General features: G+C 46.0%; 1 protein-coding gene across 3 annotated transcripts in view; it reads right to left on the bottom strand.

Moving 5' to 3' along the window:
* The window catches only part of LOC147009072 (uncharacterized), a 219,817-nt gene extending 200,287 nt beyond the window's left edge, over positions 1–19,530 (bottom strand). For 2 of the 3 annotated variants that reach the window (XR_015052976.1, XM_085862713.1), the window contains exons 1-6: positions 19,241–19,530; positions 16,559–16,725; positions 16,418–16,480; positions 15,916–15,978; positions 15,470–15,523; positions 9,531–9,674 (exon numbers count right to left, since the gene is read on the bottom strand). Coding sequence is in view for 2 of the 3 variants with exons in the window: in XM_085862713.1 (XP_085718839.1) it covers positions 9,531–9,674; positions 15,470–15,523; positions 15,916–15,978; positions 16,418–16,480; positions 16,559–16,725; positions 19,241–19,332 (583 nt within the window). In the remaining variant the exon portion in view is untranslated. The remainder of the gene's footprint in view (positions 1–9,530; positions 9,675–15,469; positions 15,524–15,915; positions 15,979–16,417; positions 16,481–16,558; positions 16,726–19,240) is intronic. The other variant, XM_085862715.1, reaches the window with a different exon arrangement.
* Between the last annotated feature and the right edge of the window lie 1,160 nt (positions 19,531–20,690).

Genomic DNA, 20,690 nt, shown 5'->3' with positions numbered 1-20,690 from the left:
CAGTCCCAATGAGAGAGGTACCCAGTCGCAGAAGTCTTTTGCTGAAGTTCCATGACAGGTGAGAGAGGTACCCAAACCTTGCCAACTGGCTTGATAACAATTGAAGATTGTGAGGTCTGAGAGATTGTGACGTTTGCCGGCAAGCCTTTTGAATGGTGCTGCCTTGATCTTTCAAGTCAGCACCATTCAACAACATAGACACCAAGGTTTTGAGAGTAGTGGGGACTGACCCATTGTAGTGGGAACTGTATTGACACACAGAGGGACATGTGCCATTGAAGTGGAATTTTCTAGAATCTAGAGTTGACACAATCTCTTTGCGCGCAATCTTGGCAGCTTTAGCAAGAAGTAGTGAGTCACCTTCATCGTCATTTCATGGCCTACTTTATCATTTGTTGCATTCCTTGTTGGAAAACCAGAATCAAAGTGATGAGCCAATGGTCATGTGCCCAGGATTCCAAAAGCACTGACATTATTCAGAAAGGAGCTTTATGGCTGTGACTTGTCCTCACTTCCCTTTGCATTGAGTGAGCATTTTAGAGGCTCCGCGGTCTTTTCTTGGCATATCAAACACTTGTTCCAATCCATGTTCATAATCTTCCTGAAAAGACATAAAACACAGAAAATGCTGATAAATTATGAATTGATATTGCCATAACGAACCTGTTGATTTAATCTTCGAGCATATAATCATCTGGTGATATTCAGAATGGGAAAATTGCATTCATTTCCCAAGAAAATGTATGTTTAGACACCCAGATTGAGAGCTGAAGTGGCGAGGAAGCTGAGATATTGGTACTTATAGGTTTTTACATGACGGCCACCTTGGACATCCAAGATGGCCACCATACTGTATCTTTTAATAATTGAAAGCAAAGGCAATGGGTAGCCCAGAGAAAAAAAATTGGTGCTTTTGTCTGGAACATCCACATTATTCTCAAATCTGTTCCGAAGCTGCCTGACGATGAGCATTATACCAAATTTACAGAAGACATTTCACACATCAGGTTCGATCAATCATCCATTTACAGTCCGAGCACGTCATAAATGAATGGCGACTACAAACTGGCTTATTGCAAACGTGTTGCACACAGTTTTGGTTTTTCTATCTTGGGGGATTGATGTCGAAGACCTCCTTGATGGCAGCCTTCACACTGTGCCTCATACGTTCCTGATGGAGACACTTCTCGAACCACAGTAAAAAAAGGTTTACCTCCTGGATTACTCATAACTTGTGCTGGTTCATCCATCGCTGGTGTCTTCTTGCACTCTGTTCCTGCAGTGAATGACCTAGGCATATGATGTATATAATGTCATTTGTATACGTAAGGTGTTGGCGGTTGGAGAGATAGTGAGAGTGTGAGATTTATCAGGATTGAAAGACATGTTCCAAGTGTTTGACTAGCTTGTGATTTTATTCTGGTCTGCAGAGAGTGAAAAGGCTGCTGCCTGCTGATCAGAGGAATGACGTGGTATGACAGAGGTTGGAGTGCCCAGTAACAACTGGTTTGCTTGTTTTGCAAGGTCTAATAGTCTGCATTTTTGAATGCTTAATATGAAGCTTCCCCCTCAATCGTAGATCGGTGTACGAGGGTAGGTGCCACCCCACGTGAAACACCTCCTCCTCTCCCTGGTTTACCGTGAAGCGTACTCACTACCTTCAGTGTGTGGCCAGCCATCGGTGAAGCATGTACCTCATCTGCTCCTCCAGTACTTCCGAGGATATATGGAGACTTGCATGTGGAATATACAAAGCTTTCGTGCAAAGCCAGATGGAGTACTGCTCTCCCCTTTGGGCTGATGCTCCCTCCTCTCACCTTTCTTGGCTTCACGCTGTGGAAACCTCGGCATTTTGGATCATTGGTATCTCCTGCAATGATGTTGAGTCTTTGGATCTCTCACTCTCTCACTGCAAGCAGGTCGGTGGTCTTTCTGTCTTTTCCCATCCCCTCTCCGGTCTCGCCCCCCCCCTGTACATGCCCCCACATATTTCCAAGGATTGGATATCGTCCGGACTAAATAAGTTTCGAAAGTTGTTGTGGAATGATAATTTAATGAAATAATGAGTCTTATAACTAAGCCGATATATGCCTATTTACTTTAAGCAAGCAAAGCTATATCCCCTCCACCATTCATACACAAGAAAATGTGAAATTTCCAAGGCATTAAACTTGTCTTTTCGACTGTTTGGAGAATTATATTGAGTTAACAAAAAAAATTACGAACGTAACAAAATTAACCAGCTTCATTGAGTTATATGATTTAATGCATTCACTGCAAGACCTCATGCCCTGTCCCCCCAGAGGGACTGCCAACCCGTAGCGTCTGCCAGATCTGTGTCTAGATTTTCAGAGGTTTTGCAAGGTGCTCTTCCAGGGAATCAAAGCAAATCTGGTAAAAAAAAATGGACGTTTTAAAAAAAGCAAAAACATTTCCGCGGACCTCGAACCGATGTACAACATGACACATGCACAGACGAGCAGGCAAAATGTCAGATTTTCTGAAATATATATTTCAGGAAACCAGCTTCATTGAGCTATATGATTTAATGCATTCACTCGAATGCCTGTTCATCATAGCTACAAATCGATGGATACATTGCAATGCTTATAAACACCCAGAGACGTCAGCGTTCGATGCTTTATTTCATTTCCCCATGTGATCACCACGAGTATCTCTTAAATTAAGGATAACTACAAAATTTAAGCTCCAGAATCGAACTTACAAGCAGTTCCGACTCCTACAAAAGTGTTCATTTGTCCAATTAGGAAATATTTGAGATTTTGGGCGTCTCCAGGTGGTGGATGTTTAATGTGTCGCATGGCAATCGAGCCTTTTTTGAATCAACGGTTTCGTTGGAGTGCTTGTTTGAGTGCTTAAGCCACTTGGCGAACTCTCTAAGCTGCTTGGTTGTTCGTTTCGGTAAAAGTACCCTTGCTCTCAACAAAACATAGATTAGACAGACGTATGTTTTTGCCTGTGTTGGGCCCTGCGGTGCTGTGCGGTGCGGTTAGTGCCCCAGGAGGTGTTTCATCTGCTGAAAATGTGTGATTTTATTTTTACAGGACATCGTTTTGTTATAACTTTATTGTGCGATCTCCTTTTAATATAATCCACACATCACTTCAACATCGATACATATATAAAAACAATAAGGTCCATCCGTTCAGGTGTCTTCATGGTTTTGGGTGGTGGCCTTGGGATCCTAGGATCCTAAGTTCAAATCCTGCTCAGCTGTTGAATTAATACTGTTACGGATTTGGAAGCCTCCTGAACACAGACAGTCAGCAGTCCCCGCAGTTCAGTCATTTCGATAAGTATGTGTTTATAGTTAGGGTCCCGTCCCTGATGTCGAATGGGAATTTCATGTGTGTGCTGTGGGTTTCTTTATCATCAGGTTTTTTACATTAAATCTCCCCTTCGCTCCATCATCGCCATTATGCACGTGGTTCGGGGCCACGGGCATAGGCGGGGTGAGGTCGACTTCGCCCAGCGAGATGGGTGTGCTTCGCAACCAATGAGGAATAGGAGTACCTCAGAAGCCCCCGACCAATCCAAAGACGAGTTACCTCAGGGCGGCCCCACCCAGCCAGATGGGATGTTCGCCACCGTCCAATCAGGAGGCGAGTGGGAGGGGAAGAAATCCCTCGGACCTCGTGAAAGGGAAGAGTAGAGTGGTTGTCAGGAGGAGAGTAGTGATTCATGGTGGCTGTTGCTCTTGGGGTGTGTCGCTGGAGTCATCCTCGCCATTGCTTTGGTCTGTCGTCGTGGTCGTCTGCGATCGTGCTCTGCGGTCTTTGCGGGGCTCCTTGTGGTGGTGGTGGTCGAGCAGCCAGGATCGTGGTCTCGTGCATTCCGAGTCGTGGGTTCGAGTCCCACCGTGGTGGGGTGGATTTGGTGTGACCGCACGAGGCGGAAAGGTACCCGGCCAGGCTCTGTTCCCCCAGCTGAACTATCCTCCTCGGCTGGAGGACTGAATAAAGACCCGACAGGGTCCATTTCGTGTGTGTGTGTGTGTGTGTGTGTGTGTGTGTCTGAGTGGGCGCTGTCTTTAAGTAGAATTGCTTAAGTTTTTTCTTTTCATTGCAATCCGGCGCGAGAATATTCCACGTCGTATACGAGCCGGCTGCATGGACGGCGAGAATGTAGATGGCGAGTGTTGTGTGAATTTGGAACGGACGGGTCCGGGTGCGGGCTCGTGTGTGAAGCTCCACGTGCTGCGTGCCACGTGTTATGTTCGCAGAATGCGCGGAGCGGGTTCCCAGGACGATGCGCTCGTGCGGGCCTGCACGGGAAACCGCGCAGGTTCGGTGTGCGGGTGACGTCACCGGGGACCTCATGGCGTGAGTTACGGGAGTGCGTTGGCTCGCATGGCAGACCCCTCGAAAGCGAGCGCTGATTGCGATGCGCAGGGCGACGACAAGGCCCCAGGTATCGTCCGACGGAAGGGACGAATAAGCGAATCACAGACCGCCGCCCTGGCAGGGCAAAAAATAAAAATAAAAATAAAAATAAAAAAGAGGCCTTGCCCCGAGTACACGGCCCCAGCCAGGATGTGGTAAACATCCTGCCTGGGCAAAGGAGCAATAGTTTAGTGAGAAGGGTTTAGTGTTACATAGACCGGCCTCATGGGGCAGGAACATTTCCTCATGGGGCCCGTGGAACAGTTAGTGGGAATGTTAGGTTAGATTTTGAAATAGATTGGGAGACACGGACCGACATGGAATGTGTAGTGGGGACGTAGCTTAGCAGTAGAGTTAAAAGGAACATGCACTCGTTTAAGGGATGACGAGGGGCACGAGCTAGTTAGTGCGGATGTAGCCAACAGAGCGTGAGTGTCAGTGTGGAGAATTAAAGAAAAAAATATATATTATGTATAAAGAGTGAGTGTGGGACAGCGGGCCCAAGTGTGAATGGAGCGAATGTGGAATGCATGGTGCGAATGAATGATTGGGGGGAGGAGTGAATCCCACCCAAGGGAACCTGGAGTTAGTGTAATGTTAGTTCGTGGGCTAGTCAAATTTACCAAAAGGAGGTCGTTCTGTTGTTGGTGGTGTAAGAAGGCACAAAACCTTTTTGAAGGGTGCAGGAGTCCATTGACCGGCTGGGAGTGTGGCTGTGGAAAGGTGAGTATTGAGTAGAGGGCACCCCGCGCACCGAAGTAGTCAGCCAGAGTAGGCCATGGGTCCAAGGGACCGGGATAGTGTACTGGGCACGGGTGGCCCATCGTAAACGAGACCCATAGCGCCGAGATGCCATGTGGGCATATACGGGGGAGTAGCCGGGAAGGGCACTCCCCGCGTTCATAGGGAGCAGGTAGGCTCGGAGACAGCCTCAGGGCCTGGGGGTGCCGTAGTTAGAGTTCGGCAGACAGAAGTCCCTGCTAGTTGAGCCACGCTGCCCAGCCACGAAATTGTGCAAGGGCACGAGAGAAAATTTGTGGGCAGGGCCCAAATTGATAATGGACACCAACACAGGCGACGCGAATCATGGTTTCTGGAACCGATAATTGAAAGAGACAGGTGTGTTGAAAAGCTCCGGGGATAGTTTAAAGTTTAATAAATGCTCGGATAGATAAGAAATGTACCCCTTCGCACCATCCATCCCTTCGCTCTCCGTAGGCCGCTGGACCCACCTTGGGAAAGATTGCTGAACTCTGAGGAGGTTGTTCTGAGGCTTTGTTGGGCCTTGAGGCAGGACACTAGTCTCTCCCTTATTCCCCTCCAAAAATGATCTTAGGGGTTGGGAGTAGACGGACAGGATAGGTTAGCTGGACAAGGACAGTGGGAGGGTTAGGGACGAGCAATTATAAAGAAAAAGAAAAAAAAAAAAAACGAAAAATGAATCAAAAATTACCCCGTGTGGGGGTGACGGTCATCTCTATAATGTTTTTTATTATCATAATCGATGAACCGTTACCAGATATCTCCTAAAATGAGAGACGAGATAGGTTTTTAAAATGGAGACTTTCACAACTTTCGTGACCTCGTGACCTTGACCCTGACCTCGAATCCGGGAAAAATATGTCGTTGGGTATCACTCATCGACCTCTACCAACATACCAAATTTCATCAAGATCGGGAGTAAAAAGTTTTCTTTGTACCGGGAGGTGTTTTTGACCATCTTCCAGGTTTCGTGGCGGCCAAACGGGACGGAAATTCAAAAATCTGTCCGGTTAGATACAAGATAATATTTTTTACTATCATAAATAATCAATAAACAGTTGCCGAATATCTTGTAGAATGGCAGACTAGATAGGTTTTGAAAATGGCGATTTTTATAACTTACGTGACCTCGTGACCTTGACCCTGACAAAGTTATATCATTGTGCAACGTTCATCGACCTCTACCCACAAACTAAGTTTCATCAAGATCGGAAAGAAAAATTGTTGACGGACGGATGTACGGACATTTGGTCTGGCTTTATTAGGTCGTCTCGGTAGAGATGACCTCAAAAAGGGAAAGTCTAAATTTTGTTGTTGCAAACTAAGGGAGTGGGTATGGACAGAGACAGGTAAAGGCGATAGGTTGGGGGGAGACAGTATGGTAGGTCCGAGCCCGTTTTCGGAGCGGCCGGCACCACCGTACTCCCTCCAGAACCTCACGGACCAGACTAGAGGCCGGCCAGCTCCATATGCCGGCCTGTTGTGCTACAGTTGCTGGTCCGCATTTGCCATGCCTTCATTTGCCTGCCTTTGCCTTGACCCCATGCCTGTTTGCCCTTGTTGCATTTGCCCCCATGTCACCATCTAACCATGTGCGCCAGGACCATCTCCAGTGTTTGGCAAGGACTGTCCTGCAGGCAGCCACTCCAAGGACTGCGTTTCCAGCCCATGAATCCATTTTTTTGTGTTTTGCATTCATTCCTGCACCAATGACTTTTTCTTCCTTTCACAGATAACTGGTCCTGGGCCATGGTTAGTGTAAATAGATAAGGTAAAATTGTAAATATTTTGCAACCCACCTGTTGTTTGTCTTAGCGCCGGCAATTTATTTAAGTTGTCCGAGTGAGTCTGATAGTTTAGTTACGCAGCACACACTTATTTATTTTTGGGACACGTACAAAAATGTAACACTCAGGGATCCGTACGTAAAACGTACTGGGGGAAAAACTTACACATGCATGCCACACGAAAATTTGACGACTCGGGACGAGTCTGTAAAAAGGGGAGGGGGAAGTGTTACGGATTTGGAACCCTTGTGCACACAAACAGCCAGAGTCCCCGTAGTTCAGTTATTTCGATAAGTATGTGTACAGTTAGAATCCATCTCCTTCTGTCCAATGGGAATTTTGTGTGCGCTACGAGTTATTTTTTAGTTAGGTTTTTACAACAACAACAACAACAACAACAACAACTACTACATCCACTACAACGCCACCGTCCCGCACTCGACCCGGTCGCCATTGCCCACGTGTTTTTGGCTGAAGGCGTGGGCGGAGCCTCCATCGCCTCAAATCGAGGCTCCACCCCAAGGCAGGGCATGGACGTTTCCTCCAGCGAAGGGCGAACATGACACGCATGCTCCAGCCAATCTGGAAGTGACCACGAGTCATCCGACAACCCCTCGTCTAATCAGGAGGCGAGTGGCGAGGAGAAGAGACCCCTCCCACCTCAGAAGAGTAGAGTGGTTGTGAGTGACCAGGGTTCGGCAGAGAAGAGATCGTGGCGATTGCCGAGCGGTCTGCCGTCGTGGCTGAGTGGTTGTCGACGAGGGCTCTGCAGGTGGTCGTGGTTGGAGCGGTCTGTGGTCCTTTGGAGGGCAAGTCTGGTGACCGAGCAGCCAGGGTCGTGGGCCGTGGGTTCGAGTCCCACCGTGGTGGTTCGAGTCGGTGTGACCGCACGAGGCGGGACAGGTACCCCGGCCCGGCTCCACCAAATAGACTCACGGGGTCCAGTTTATTTTGTGTGTGTGCGTGTGTGTGTGTGTGTGTGTGTCCGTCCGTCCGTGGGCCCCATCTTTTAGTATTGTTAAGTGCTTTTGCTCATTGTACATTGCCTGCCTTTTATTCGTGATAACTCTGCTCTGTGTTCCCCTCCCCGATTATTCTTTGTAAAATAAACCCCTGTTAAATGTACCAACTCGTTTTCTGTGCTGTCCTTCATTGGCCTAGCATGGTGCGTATTGAGAATTTGTAAGGCCGTTCGTGCCGTAGGTTGTTCATTTGGTCCGGTGCGGCTTTGGTAACTTCCGCTCGGCTACGTCGGATCCGAGTCGGTGATAGCAACTCGATTCGGACAAAGTTGGTCGAGTGTGTGGTTTTCCCCGGTAGTTGGATGACATAGGTATTTAGGTATATTCAAATTAGGCAATTAACCCCACCCCACACCGTCGAAATATTGGCGACCACGGTCCGCAAAGGGACCCGTGAACTCTCAGACTTATCCGAGAGTCGCGACCTAAATTCCGGGTGCTCGGTGGGAGACAACTCCACTGCTCCACCTAGTGGTCGTTTGTCGACAACGAACCCCAGCCCACAATAATATTCCCAGGGATGGTTTTTAATATTTGTGAGGTTCTTCTTCATCATTCCTATGAGGTTCTTCGTCATCACTGGTAAACTTTGGCATTCTTCAGCTTCCAGGATATTTTCACTTAATACTTGAGGTCTTGGTATTTGGTGATTTTCTTGATTTCTGCATTGTTTCATCCAAAATCACTGGTATCAACACCTCAATCAGCAATGCCTTCTGTTTTTTGTCCCTGGGTATGATATCTGGTCGCAACGCTTAGTTTTCGATGTTCGCGCTCGATGGGATCATTGGGACATATGTGAGCGGTAGGTACTTCCATGTTTTCAGTGATTGCTTTTGGTTCATGTTCAAAGTGTTTGCAGATGTGCCAGGGGATTACTTTACAAACTCTGTTGTGTCGGTGTGTTTAGCTGTTCCGACATGAGTATTTTTTTGTGTGTGCGTTCGGTCATTAAGCATAATATATCATTGTCTTTACTAACCCCCACCTCCACCCCTCACCTTTTTTTTGTTTTATATATCTCTATCTCTATCTCTATCTCTCTCCCTCTCTCCCTCTCTCTCACCCCTCCCTCCCACAGTGTACAGCAACATTTGAATCATCGCTCTCCCCATCTCCCCCCCCCCTTCCTCGCTCTTTCCCCCCTTCCTATCTTCCTCTCTCCTCTCTTCCTCTCTCTCCCTCCCCTCCCTCCTCTCCCCTCCCCCCTTAACACCCCAACCAGCGAAGCAACGGGTTGTATTTGCTTGTACATAATAAATAGACAGGTGGCTGTTGAGGGCATGACCCAGAATTAGGGTTGCCATGTCAATGGTAAGGTAACAAAGGAGTGAAGACCCTGCTGGGCCCGGAGATTCTAATCGGCATCCACGGTTGCCAAGCACCCCGTGAGACCACAGAGTTATCCATGGCAGGCGGCCTCAGGAAAGGAAGTCGGGTATAGATCCGAGGAGCTCCCTCGTGATAACCCCAGACCCCAGATCCGTAACAGTATCATAGAGAGGATTCACAAAACATCGAGGAGTGCAGAGTGTCCTGTGCCTGCGTCCGATTACCTTTGAGCAGTTGAGCATCGTCGCTGGGATCGTTGGAAAGAGAATCACAAGTTTCCTGCTTTACGCTTTCATTGCCCAAAACATCCTGGGTGGTCTGAAGAAAGTTTCTTTGGGAATTTTCTGTCTTCACGAGATGAGCTTCATCTGCAAATCGTAAAGTTTATTACAAGGAAGAAAACAAAAACTTTTTTTTTTTTACAAATTGTATTGTCAATACTTTGTTGTGGGAAAATGAGTGTTCTGGACCAATTTCCCAACCAACACCTTTCCCCCAGTGGAACACCGCTCCACCAAACTAACATGGCCTTCAATTCACCAATCAGGGATTAAGCTGTCATTCACCATAGACTCATAAAGCTTTAACTCGGGGAATATGTTTCATTCAAAATTTACTAGAAAGCTAATTTGGAAGCATAATGTGGATAAATATGCACACCCCCAGCATTTTCAGGATATTATATTGGGTAATCACATGGCAAAATCCATTCACGTTTGGGGATGGATATTTAACAGCTTTTTGGTTGACGAAGGAAAACTTCAGTTCGGTTCCACATTCCATGATCAATTTGGCTAAATTTCTAAAAAGAAAAAAAATATATTGTCCACTTAAACCCGGTGAATGAACCAAATTTTTTACAACACTCCTTTTCCCATAAAACAATTGTCAATGATTAGAATTTCTGTTAATCCGAGATACGTCTAAATATCAAATTAGTTTTAATTGTCAATCAATATTCATGGATAGAGAAAGAGCTATCGAGGTATTTGTGATATGTAGTATATCACATTAATTCAAAACTTTCCTGAGCATCGTCATGTGCACATAACCTCTGCAAAAAAAATAATAATAATAAGGAACATGACGTCTTGACGGAATGGGAATATGTGAGGAAGGACCACACTGTGATCTCATCTCTGTAGTACTGATGTTATACATTGAAGAAAACATTTGCAAAACCAGTATGGCACTCGGGAGAGCATCCCCATGCCAGGCTGAATAGTTTATGTTTTGTATCCCACTGATAAGCCAGATCTGCATGAGAACCTCAACAAAAATCTAATTGGCTTGTTCTTGTCACCTACCCAATTAAATTCATCCACCAAGTTTTGTCGAAATCCGTACACAATGTTTTGAATCATCATGAAACAGTCGTGGCCAAAAATATTGCCACCCTTGCACTTCTTTAAAATAACTCACAATTTTCTCCAAAAATAAGTTGAAATTGACAACAGTATTTGGTCTCGACAATTCTGTATTTCACTGTTCACATTACAGAACCTTTGTTTTTGATTCAGAACTGAATATATCCTTTTAAATCAGAAAAGAAAAAGAAATGGCATTGACAAAATTATTGACACCTGAGGGTTAATATTGTTATGGGTCGGGGGTCGGTGGCGAGGAACGGCCGCCAGGTGGAGCAGTAGAGCCGTCTCCCACCGAACACCCGGAATTTAAGTCGTGACTCTCGGACAACTCCGTAGGTCACGGGTCACTTAAGGACCGTGCTCACCAATTTTCTGACGGCGTGGGGTCGGGTTAATAGCCAAATTTCAATATACCTAAGTACCCACGTCGTCAAATTACTGGGGAAGTCACACCCTCGACGGACTCTGTCGAACCGGGTCGCTCTAGCGACCTCAGTCTGGTGTAACCGAGTGGAATTACCAAAGTCCGTCGGTCCAAACGCCAACTTACAGCCCAATCGGCTTACTGGTTCTCAAGCACAAACCGTGCTGAGTCAATGGAAGAAAACAAGGGCAACGAACTGGAACATTTAACAGGAGGGTTTATTTATAAGGGAGGGAGACAGAGCAGACTTAATCATGAATAAAATGCAATATACAATGAAAAGAAAACACTGAAGCAATTCTACTCAAAGACAGGGCTCACGGACGGACGCGCACAAACAAAAACAAACAAACAAACAAACAAACAAACAAACAAACAAACAAACAAACAAACAAACAAACAAACAAACAAACAAACAAACAAACAAACAAACAAACAAACAAACAAACAAACAAACAAACAAACAAACAAACAAACAAACAAACAAACAAACAAACAAACACACACACACACACACACACACACACACACACACACACACACACACACAATAAATGGACCCCGTCAGGTCTTTTTTCGGTCCTCGAGCCGAGGAGGATAGTTCAGCTGGGGGAACAGAGCCTGGCCGGGTACCTTTCCGCCTCGTGCGGTCACATCGACTCCAACCCACCACAGTGGAACTCGAACCCACGTCCCGAAATCCATGAGCCCACGATCCTGGCTGCTTGACCACCACCACCACCACCACGAGGAGCCCCGCAAAAGACCGCAGACCACGATCGCAGACGACCACGATGACAGACCAAAGCAATGGCGAGGATGACTCCAGTGATGCACCCCAAGAGCAATGGCCACGATGAATCACCACTCTCCTCCTGACGACCACTCCACTCTTCGCTTTCGCGGGGTCCGAGGGATTTCTTCCCCTCCCACTCGCCTCCTGATTGGATGGTGTCGAACATCCCATCTGGCTGGGCGGGGCCGCCCTGAGGTAACTCGTCTTCGCATTGGTCGGGGGCTTCTGAGGTACTCCTATCCCTCATTGGTTGCGAGGCACACCCATCTCGCTGGGCGGAGTCGACCTCACCCCGCCTATGCCCGTGGCCCCGAACACGTGCATAATGGCGATGATGGAGCAAAGGGGAGATTTAAGGTAAAAAGCCTGACTATAAAGAAACCCGCAGCGCACACATGAAATTAACCCATTAGACAGAAGGACAGGACCCCGACTATAAACACATACTTGTCGAAATAACTGAACTGCGGGGACTGCTGACTGTCTGTGTGCAAGAGGCTTCCAAATCCATAGCAATATTTGGTATCACGGCCTTTGGACAAAATAACTGCAGTCAAGCACTTCCTGTAGCCATGAATGAGCTTCCTCCACCTCTCGACTGGCAGTTCGACCCACTCTTCTTGTACAACCTGCTCCAGTTCTCCCACATTTGAAGGGTGCCTTCTCCCAACTGCTGTTTTCAGATCTTTCAAGTGTTCAATGGGATTTAGATCTGAACTGATTGCTGGCCACTTCAGAACAGTCCAGCATTTTGTCTTGAACCATTCCTGGGTGCTTTTTGAAGTGTGTTTGGGGTCATTGTCCTGCTGCAAGACCCACGACCTTTGAGGGAGACCCAGCTTTCTGACACTGGGTTGAACATTGCACTCCAAAATGCCTCCTTGGCAATCTCCTGATTTCATGATGCCATGCACATATTCAAGGCAGCACAGAAACCCCAAAACGTCACTGACCCTCCTCCATATTTGACTGAAGGGAAGGTGTTCTATTCTTTGAAGGCTTCATTTTGTTTTCTGTAAACAAAGAGATGACGTGGTTTTCCAGAAAGCTCTAATTTGGTCTCATCTGTCCACAGGACATTCTCCCAGAAGGATTTTGGTTTGTTCAGGTGTGTTTTGGCAAACTCCAGTCAGGCTTTCTTGTGTCTGTCTCTGTCTCTGTCTCTCTCTCAGCAGTGGGGTCCTCCTGGGTCTGCTACCATAGAACCCCCTTTCATTGAGTTAGCGATACATGATGACCGAGTTGAAACTGACGTACCTTGTGTCTGAAGTTCAGCTTGAATCTGTTTGTTGGTTGATCGAGGTGCTTTCTCCACCATTCGAACAATCCTTCACTGCAATCCGATCAAGTTTTCCCTTGTAGCCATGTCCAGGGCAGGGAGGATGGCTGCAGTGCCATCGGCCCTAAACTTCCTGATAACATTGTGTACGGTGGACACAGGAATATCAAGGTCTTTGGAGATGGACCTGTAGCCTTGAGATTGTCCATGCTTGGCTACAATCTTGTGTCTGACCTCCTCAGACAATTCTCTGGTTTTCTTTCTTTTCTCCGTGCTCATTGTGGTACAAACAGTGACACAAAACAGCAGAATGACTCCTTTTCTCCGTTCAAACTTGTTGAATGAGTGATTTTTATATTGCAGGCACCTGCAACTCACCACCATAGGTGAGTTCAATTCCAAAGTAAAGGAGAATCACCTGCTTGAAATCTAATTATTTATAACAACTTCTAAAAGGTGCCAATGTTATTGTCCTGACAAATTTTATGATTTTGTGTGTGGAATAAGCTAAGATTTAGTAAAATTTTCAGCTTTTTTCATTCTGTTCCACTGCAAACCAAAGAAATACATTTGTGGATACCAAAAGGTTGTTTTTAATTTCAACAATTTTCGGGAAGAAATGGTGCATTATTTGAAAAAAGTGCGAGGGTGTCAATACTTTTGGCCACAACTGTGTGTGTTGTTTTTGTTCCAATCTCTCAATTGTGAAGAATCACTCAAATAACGAGATGGTATTCATGGAAGACATACCCACACAGTCTTGAGGAGGATTTGGTGTGAGCCAAGTCATGCTTTTTGATGTTGTTTTTTTCATTGATCCAATATGGCTGCCAGACCACGTAACCGATGACAATCTTTATCAAACCACATTTCACTTGAGTCGCTGATCGATTAGTTAAATTTTGCATTGATCGGTTTAGCGGTTTCTCCTAAAAAGATTTTCAAAGATTTTCCCTTTGATCCAATATGGCTGCCAGATCACGTGACACATGATAGTCATTTTTATGAAAATCCTGTTCAAATTTCAAGTCAATAGGATGAAAATTGAGGATTTCAGAATTTCCCGCCTATGTTGACCCTTTGGCTTTTGTTGACCTCAGTGACTTGACATGCAAATTCTCTTCAAATGTCTAGTCAATTGGATGAAAATTGAGGATTTTAGAAAATTGGCCTGTATTGACCTTAAAAGATTGACCGGGATATCACATGGTCACACAACATGTGGTAAACTTTCAATTTCCTCCACTGAATGGTTTTCGATGTACGCTGTTAACAAAATGCAGGCACGAACAACGTACGAACATACGCCACCGATCACTTAACCCCGCTTTTCGCTTCGCGAGCACAGGGTAATAATTTCTTCATTGAGCTTTAGGGCACACAATGACCTGCATTACAAATGTTTAAAATAATTACTGTAGATCAACAGTAGAGAGAGGAACATCAAAGTGATCATGCTGAAGCCTGATGTGCATAGCCATCTGCATAACATTATCAGGTAAATTTTCATCAATGTGTATGGGAGAGTACCTTACCCAATCCATACTCTCGCTGTTGTACACATACACTGGGGTCTTCAACAAATGTGCTTGAGGAAGAATTTCATTTTCTGTTCCCCAAATACCTGTGCTGTCCATACGAGAAGCTCTTATACAGGCTTCAACACTGGACACACCAGTGGAAAGTATGAATGGCTCACTATCAGACATGCGTGCGACAACTGCAGAACGCGCAGATCCGTATGGTTGTTGTGAGCCAGTGATAATATGTGCAAAGGAGCAAGACAGTTACCTCTGATTAATTGAACATTGACCACTCCACTTGATGCAGTATGTCAAAACAAAGGTGAAAGGAATACTAGATGTCAGTTCAATTGATTATTCAATTCAGAATTAGACTGGATAATCCTCTGTTCAGGCTGTTCCGTACGATGTGGTGCGCCGACGTAGCAAATCTGCCACCGAAAAGGTTCTTGATCACGTGGTTCGCTTTTACTTTGACAGTGATTGGAGGAGGTTCTCGATCACGATGTTCGCTTCTACTTTGATACAGTGATCCTTCCCACATTCCATGTCCTGTCACATTCTGCCATGTTGTTTACCTCTGACCTGATCACTGCCACCCTGTCCATGACGTGTGCATGTTTTTACATGTACTCACCATTTTAAAACAATCTGTTTCCATCATTAACAACAACAAATTCAAACACAACACCGACGTCACTTCATGTATTTGGGCACACCCGGTGACTTGTGCTGTGAAACAAAATCTGATGAATATTTTGAACCACTTACCTTTGATGGGAGAATCACCAAGTTCAGGATCTACATTCAGCTTCCGATCAAAATCTGTAAAAACAAATGGGATTTCATGTTGGTAATCGAGCGATTCCTGAACAACCCTCGCATTGTGCACATCTGCCCCAGGTCTCCTCATTTACGAGCAGCACAAGGCTGTGGATAGCATCATTGGCTGAGGGAACAGCTTTCTGCTGATGCTGTTCCCCTGTATCCTCGGGTGGACACTGGTACTCATTTCGCCAACCTCGGAAGGATGACACACGGAATCAATGCCACCTGGTGTCCTGAGTTTGAGCCCCTAAGATCCCAAGGCAGCCACCTGAACCACTAAGCCAACACCGGGCTTTGCCCTCCCCTACCCCCTCCCCAGGTGTGAAGAATAATTTCTTATAAATATATTAATCACTGAAACTATAATGAGCATGATGTTGTGTTTAGACCTTTGTCGGCAGACGACGAATGATCGACAAACTCAGACTTCACCTCCACTTTCATCACAGCATCTGAAGAGAAACAATCAATTTAAACAAAACTTTCATGAACATTTCTGAATAAAATCATCTCTCCGATACGTTTCACTGAAACAAGTAAAAACATATAAACAGTATATTATTTATTAAATCCTCCCAAACAACACTGTGTGTTCGAGAATGTTCAGGATGACATGAAACATCACAAAGAGTGAACTGGAGTACGAGATGTCTCGTGTGGATTTGATTATTGACCCGACAACAAACTGCCATCCTGGTGATTCACACCCAGAACATTCCATCAATGATGAGAACATGAAGCAGGCTGTCTCATCGACTTGTATTCAATTAAGAGTGTAAAAGATCCCATGCTCTTGATGAAGGCAAAGAGGATGTCTCGAGAAAACAATCCCCATTACAATTAGACATCTTTGTTTGTATCTTGTGAGTGGAATATGTTTGTGGTTCAAACCTTCATGTTGAGGGAACGAATCATCGACAAACTCGGACTTCACCTTCACCTTCACAATAACACCTGAAACAAAAACAATCCATTTAAACTAAACTTTCAGGAACCACCAGAACGTGACGGTGCGGAGAGAACGGCACGTACCGGGTCCCGACTCCTCATCCTCGGGTGGACCGACCCTGGACCCGCGGTCTGTGAGAGAACCTCCAGGAACGAGCGAGTTTCCTCCATGGGAACCGATCGTGGATCCCGGGGGGTTCCCTCTGTGATCTTCACAGGAGAGATCTCGGTTCATGGCGAACCGGAGGGGACTGCAAGGTCGAGGGTAGTTGTACAATATGGTAAGGTAGGGGGTAGGAGTGCAATACGGTAAGGTCGAGGGTAGTAATACAATACGGTAAGGTAGAGGGTAGTAGTACAATATGGTAAGGTAGAAGGTAGTAGTACAATACGGTAAGATAGTGGGTAGTAGTACAATACGGTAAGGTAGATGGTCGGCGCACAATACAGTAAGGTAGAGGGTAGTAGTACAATACGGTAAGGTAGAAGGTAGTAGTACAATACGGTAAGGTAGAGGGTAGTAGTACAATACGTTAAGATAGAGGGTAGTAGTACAATACGGTAAGATAGAGGGTAGTAGTACAATATGGTAAGGTAGAAGGTAGTAGTACAATACGGTAAGGTTGAGGGTAGTAGTACAATACGGTAAGATAGAGGGTGGTAGTACAATATGGTAAGGTAGAGGGTGGTAGTACAATACGGTAAGGTAGAAGGTAGTAGTACAATACGGTAAGGTAGAGGGTAGTAGTACAATATGGTAAGATTGAGGGTAGTAGTACAATATGGTAAGATAGAGGGTAGTAGTACAACAAGCCTGGTGTTGGCGCAGTGGTTAGGGCAGCGGCTTGGGATCCAAAAGGTCCTGAGTTCAATCCCCGTTGGGCCACTGAATTAATTCACCAGGGGGTTGACTCAGCCTGTCATCCTTTCGAGGTCGGCGAAATGAGTACCAGTGTACTGGGCCGGTGGATACCCCGGTTAAAATAGGTATACCATATCCCTGTGCTGTAAGAGGCGACCAGGGTTGCGTCAGGAAGGGCATCCGGCGTAAAACATGTGCCAAATCACTATGCGGATCATACGGATGATCCGCTGTGGCGACCCCGAACGGGACCAGCCGAAAGAAGAAGAAGAAGAAGAAGAAGAGGGTAGTAGTACAATACGGTAAGGTAGAAGGTAGTAGTACAATACGGTAAGGTAGAGGGTAGTAGTACAATACGGTAAGGTAGAGGGTAGTAGTACAATATGGTAAGATTGAGGGTAGTAGTACAATATGGTAAGATAGAGGGTAGTAGTACAATACGGTAAGGTAGAAGGTAGTAGTACAATACTGCCAGACTGAGCTCGAGTGTAGTCGTACAATACTGTAAGGTGGAGTGGTGTAGTACGGTCCCGTAAGGTAGGGGTGTAGTAAAGTGAGGGACCATATGGAAGGGTGTCGTAAAGTGAGGGACCGTAAGGTAGGATGTCGTAAAGTGAGGGACCGTAAGGTAGGATGTAGTAAAGTGAGGGACCGTAAGGTAGGATGTAGTAAAGTGAGGGACCGTAAGGTAGGATGTAGTAAAGTGAGGGACTGTAAGGTAGGATGTAGTAAAGTGAGGTATCGTAAGGTAGGATGTAGTAAAGTCAGGTACCGAAAAATAGGCTGTAGTAAAGTGAGGTACCGTAAGGTAGGATGTAGTAAAGTGAGGTACCGTAAGGTAGGATGTAGTAAAGTGAGGTTCCGTAAGGTAGGATGTAGTAAAGTGAGGTACCGTAAGGTAGGATGTAGTAAAGTGAGGTACCGTAAGGTAGGATGTAGTAAAGTGAGGTACCGTAAGGTAGGATGTAGTAAAGTGAGGTTCCGTAAGGTAGGATGTAGTAAAGTGAGGTACCGTAAGGTAGGATGTAGTAAAGTGAGGTACCGTAAGGTAGGATGTAGTAAAGTGAGGTACCGTAAGGTAGGATGTAGTAAAGTGAGGTACCGTAAGGTAGGATGTAGTAAAGTGAGGGACCGTAAGGTAGGATGTAGTAAAGTGAGGGACCGTAAGGTGGGATGTAGTAAAGTGAGGTATCGTAAGGTAGGATGTAGTAAAGTCAGGTACCGAAAAGTAGGATGTAGTAAAGTCAGGTACCGAAAAGTAGGATGTGGTAAAGTGAGGTACCGTAAGGTAGGATGTGGTAAAGTGAGGTACCGAAAAGTAGGATGTAGTAAAGTCAGGTACCGAAAAGTAGGATGTAGTAAAGTGAGGTACCGTAAGGTAGGATGTGGTAAAGTGAGGTACCGTAAGATAGGATGTAGTAAAGTGAGGTACCGTAAAGTAGGGTGTCGTACAGTGAGGTACCGTAAAGTAGGGTGTCGTAAAGTGAGGTACCGTAAGGTAGGATGTCGTAAAGTGAGGTACCGTAAAGTAGGATGTAGTAAAGTGAGGTACCGTAAAGTAGGATGGAGTAAAGTGAGGTACCGTAAAGTAGGATGTCGTAAAGTGAGGGACCGTATGGTAGATGTAGTAAAGTGAGGTACCGTTAGGTAGGATGAAGTAAAGTGAGGGACCGTATGGTAGATGTAGTAAAGTGAGGTACCGTTAGGTAGGATGTAGTAAAGTGAGGGACTGTAAGGTAGGATGTTGTAGTACGGACTGACGGTACACTGTGTCTGCGATACAGGAGTAAAAACCACGTCGTGCGGTAAAAACGAATCACGAGTTTCGGCCCTTCTCCAAATCATCATATTCGCGATTTCAAGAAGACAGATCAACTACTGTAATCACGTGATCTCCAACTCACGAGGAACAACGAAATCCACGGGGGATCCACGGGATGTGCTCCGTGAGCGAGCGGCACCAACGGAATGGATTGTAATCACCGCTGAACAACATGGCGTCTCCATGGTAACGAGGTCCAAGTTGACGAGCTCGGGAGGTCAACGTAAGATTCCTCTTCTTTCTCAATGGGAGACTCGGGAAACACGTAGCTCGGTTCACATGCACGGAGAAAACTTTCTTCGCCGGTTCACACCGCTCTGCCCGATGGAGAGTGGAGACCACACCGATCTCGTCACACACACACACACACACACACACACACACACACACACACACACACACACACACACACACACACACACACACACATATATATATATATATATATATATATCTCTCTCTCTCTCTCTCTCTCTCTCTCTCTCTCTCTCTCTCTCTCTCTCTCTCTCTCTCTCTCTCTCTCTCTGTCTCTCTGTCTCTCTGTCTCTCTGTCTCTCTGTCTCTCTGTCTCTCTGTCTCTCTGTCTCTCTGTCTCTCTGTCTCTCTGTCTCTCTGTCTCTCTGTCTCTCTCTCTCTCTCTCTCTCGACCTGCAGGTCTCACACCTCTGATCAAGGTCGTGAATCTCAGCGTTCATAGTGGGGCAGATAACAGCAATTTTTGAGAGGAATCGTGCAAATGATGGTACAAGCATCAAATTTGACACATTTGTTCTCCAGGGGATTCGAATCAAATCTGCCTGATTGGCCATTTGAAAATCCAAGATGGCGGCCATTTTTCAACATGGCCGCCAAGTTAGCCTCCCGAAGTTCACTTTTTGCTTAGACATATTTGTAGTTGTCCGATTTCCATGATCTAGGTGTGGATTCCTACGATTTAAGCCTGCTGGAGTGGATTTTCCTGTTTTTAAAGCCCCCCCCCGACACACTTTTTCTCATTTTGCACCACTTTAATGATTGTCATATGAAGCTTAGGCCTTTTCTGCAACCGGGCCCTGGCTGGTAAATATTCAAAGTTATGCATACCATGCGAATGTTCCTCCAGCTGCTACTGTCCACATATGCAGCTGCAGAGTGCTGTGCAAGGGAGCCCTGACTGAAAGCACTTGCATCTCCGGTTGCAACCTTTCTTACAGGAACACTTAGTCAGTTCCTGACAGCTGGCTGCAATAGGGGGTAGTGTTGTCCAACATATCTGCCACATCTCTCCTTTCTGTGTCCATCCCTATTCAGCAGGACTGCTCGTCTCTGGACTGGAGATGGTTGCCTGGCCCCAGATGATCCCAGCCTGATAGGCCGCATGCTTTGCATGTTCTCTGAGGGCTGCCTGTGTTGGTGGAATTGAGTTGTACGGCCTCTGCTTGCAGGCAAAGAGATCCAGTCTTGCTCCGTCCACACCAGTGGCTGCACTTGATCTGTCATACATGAGGACAACGAATCTCTCCAGCCTCGGCAGGTCAAGATCACGAATCAAT

Source organism: Eptatretus burgeri, chromosome 17 (genome assembly GCF_056783735.1).
Source record: "Eptatretus burgeri isolate ZD-2024b chromosome 17, Ebu_testis_v1, whole genome shotgun sequence".
Taxonomy (NCBI): Eukaryota; Metazoa; Chordata; class Myxini; order Myxiniformes; family Myxinidae; genus Eptatretus; species Eptatretus burgeri.
The sequence above is the reverse complement of the archived record's forward strand: the minus strand, read 5'-3'. Positions and strand labels throughout refer to the sequence as shown.